The 992-nt window shown below is 33.1% G+C and overlaps 1 protein-coding gene across 2 annotated transcripts in view; it reads right to left on the bottom strand.

Annotated features, from left to right (window-relative positions):
• LOC119594081 (endoplasmic reticulum membrane-associated RNA degradation protein-like) overlaps positions 1–992 on the bottom strand; it is an 8,937-nt gene that overhangs the window by 2,866 nt on the left and 5,079 nt on the right. For both annotated transcript variants that reach the window (XM_037943136.1, XM_037943135.1), the window contains exon 6: positions 405–605. In XM_037943136.1, the coding sequence (XP_037799064.1) occupies positions 405–605 (201 nt within the window). The remainder of the gene's footprint in view (positions 1–404; positions 606–992) is intronic.

Genomic DNA, 992 nt, shown 5'->3' with positions numbered 1-992 from the left:
TTTTAATTACTTTTTTGTTTAGATATAAAGAGGGTCACAAAGGTATTATATTAAGCACAGCTTGAGGAAAAGAATATGTAAGTTCACTGAACACTTGGAATGCTGATATATTAACTTTTCAGTCCAAAAGAAATTAATGCATTCCTACCAATTCACTAAATATATCATCAAATACAAGTCTGGCTGTTAGAAATCTGAGCAGAGCAAGTTATAAAAAGAAAAAATAAGCCAAGCATTGATTCAGAGGAGTGGCACCTCCCAAGCCACTCATTAAACTGACTTGTTTCTATTTGACAGTCCAAAGAAGAATTTACCAGTGAGGATGTGATCAAAGAAGATAAAGGATGTAGAGAACTGTGATAAACTGAATTTAAATTTTTACAGCTATATTAGATAAAATTCACCTCATCAAAGGTTGCATGTGGCCTGCAAGGGATATTCTTGATTTTTGTTTTTTTCAGCATCCTTCCACAGTCAGCAAGAATGAAGAGAATTGTTGCAACAAAAGCTTGGCTTGTTTCATGAGGACTCAAGAATCCATGCCACGCAATGTTGCGAAGGTTAAGGCCCAGCACTGAGCCAAGCATCACTATCAGCAGCTGGACCTGGTCATAAAACATCTTTTTTACAGCACTGTTTTCTAATATCAAGTAACATGATAAGGACATCACTATGGTATAGATACACTTTTCTATAAGCAGACATTTTAGAATAAGTTTCTTCCAAACAGTAGGTAAACAGAAACACAAGAAATTGTTTTATAACTTGTGATGGGCTACCTAACATCTGTGAATATATTTTATTTTTCAAAATGTGTATGGATGTCATTGGAGATTAACTATATATGACTTACAGTTTATCATCTACTACAATACCAATAATTATAGAAATCTATATTTGTGACATAAGAGAAATACAAGTAACAGTAATAATAAAAGAAGGATAAATACAACATAATATTAAGATGCTGATGGTGATATGTCTCCAACACA

This window comes from Penaeus monodon, chromosome 33 (genome assembly GCF_015228065.2).
Source record: "Penaeus monodon isolate SGIC_2016 chromosome 33, NSTDA_Pmon_1, whole genome shotgun sequence".
NCBI classification, from domain to species: Eukaryota; Metazoa; Arthropoda; class Malacostraca; order Decapoda; family Penaeidae; genus Penaeus; species Penaeus monodon.
This window is presented reverse-complemented; position numbering and strand designations above follow the sequence as displayed.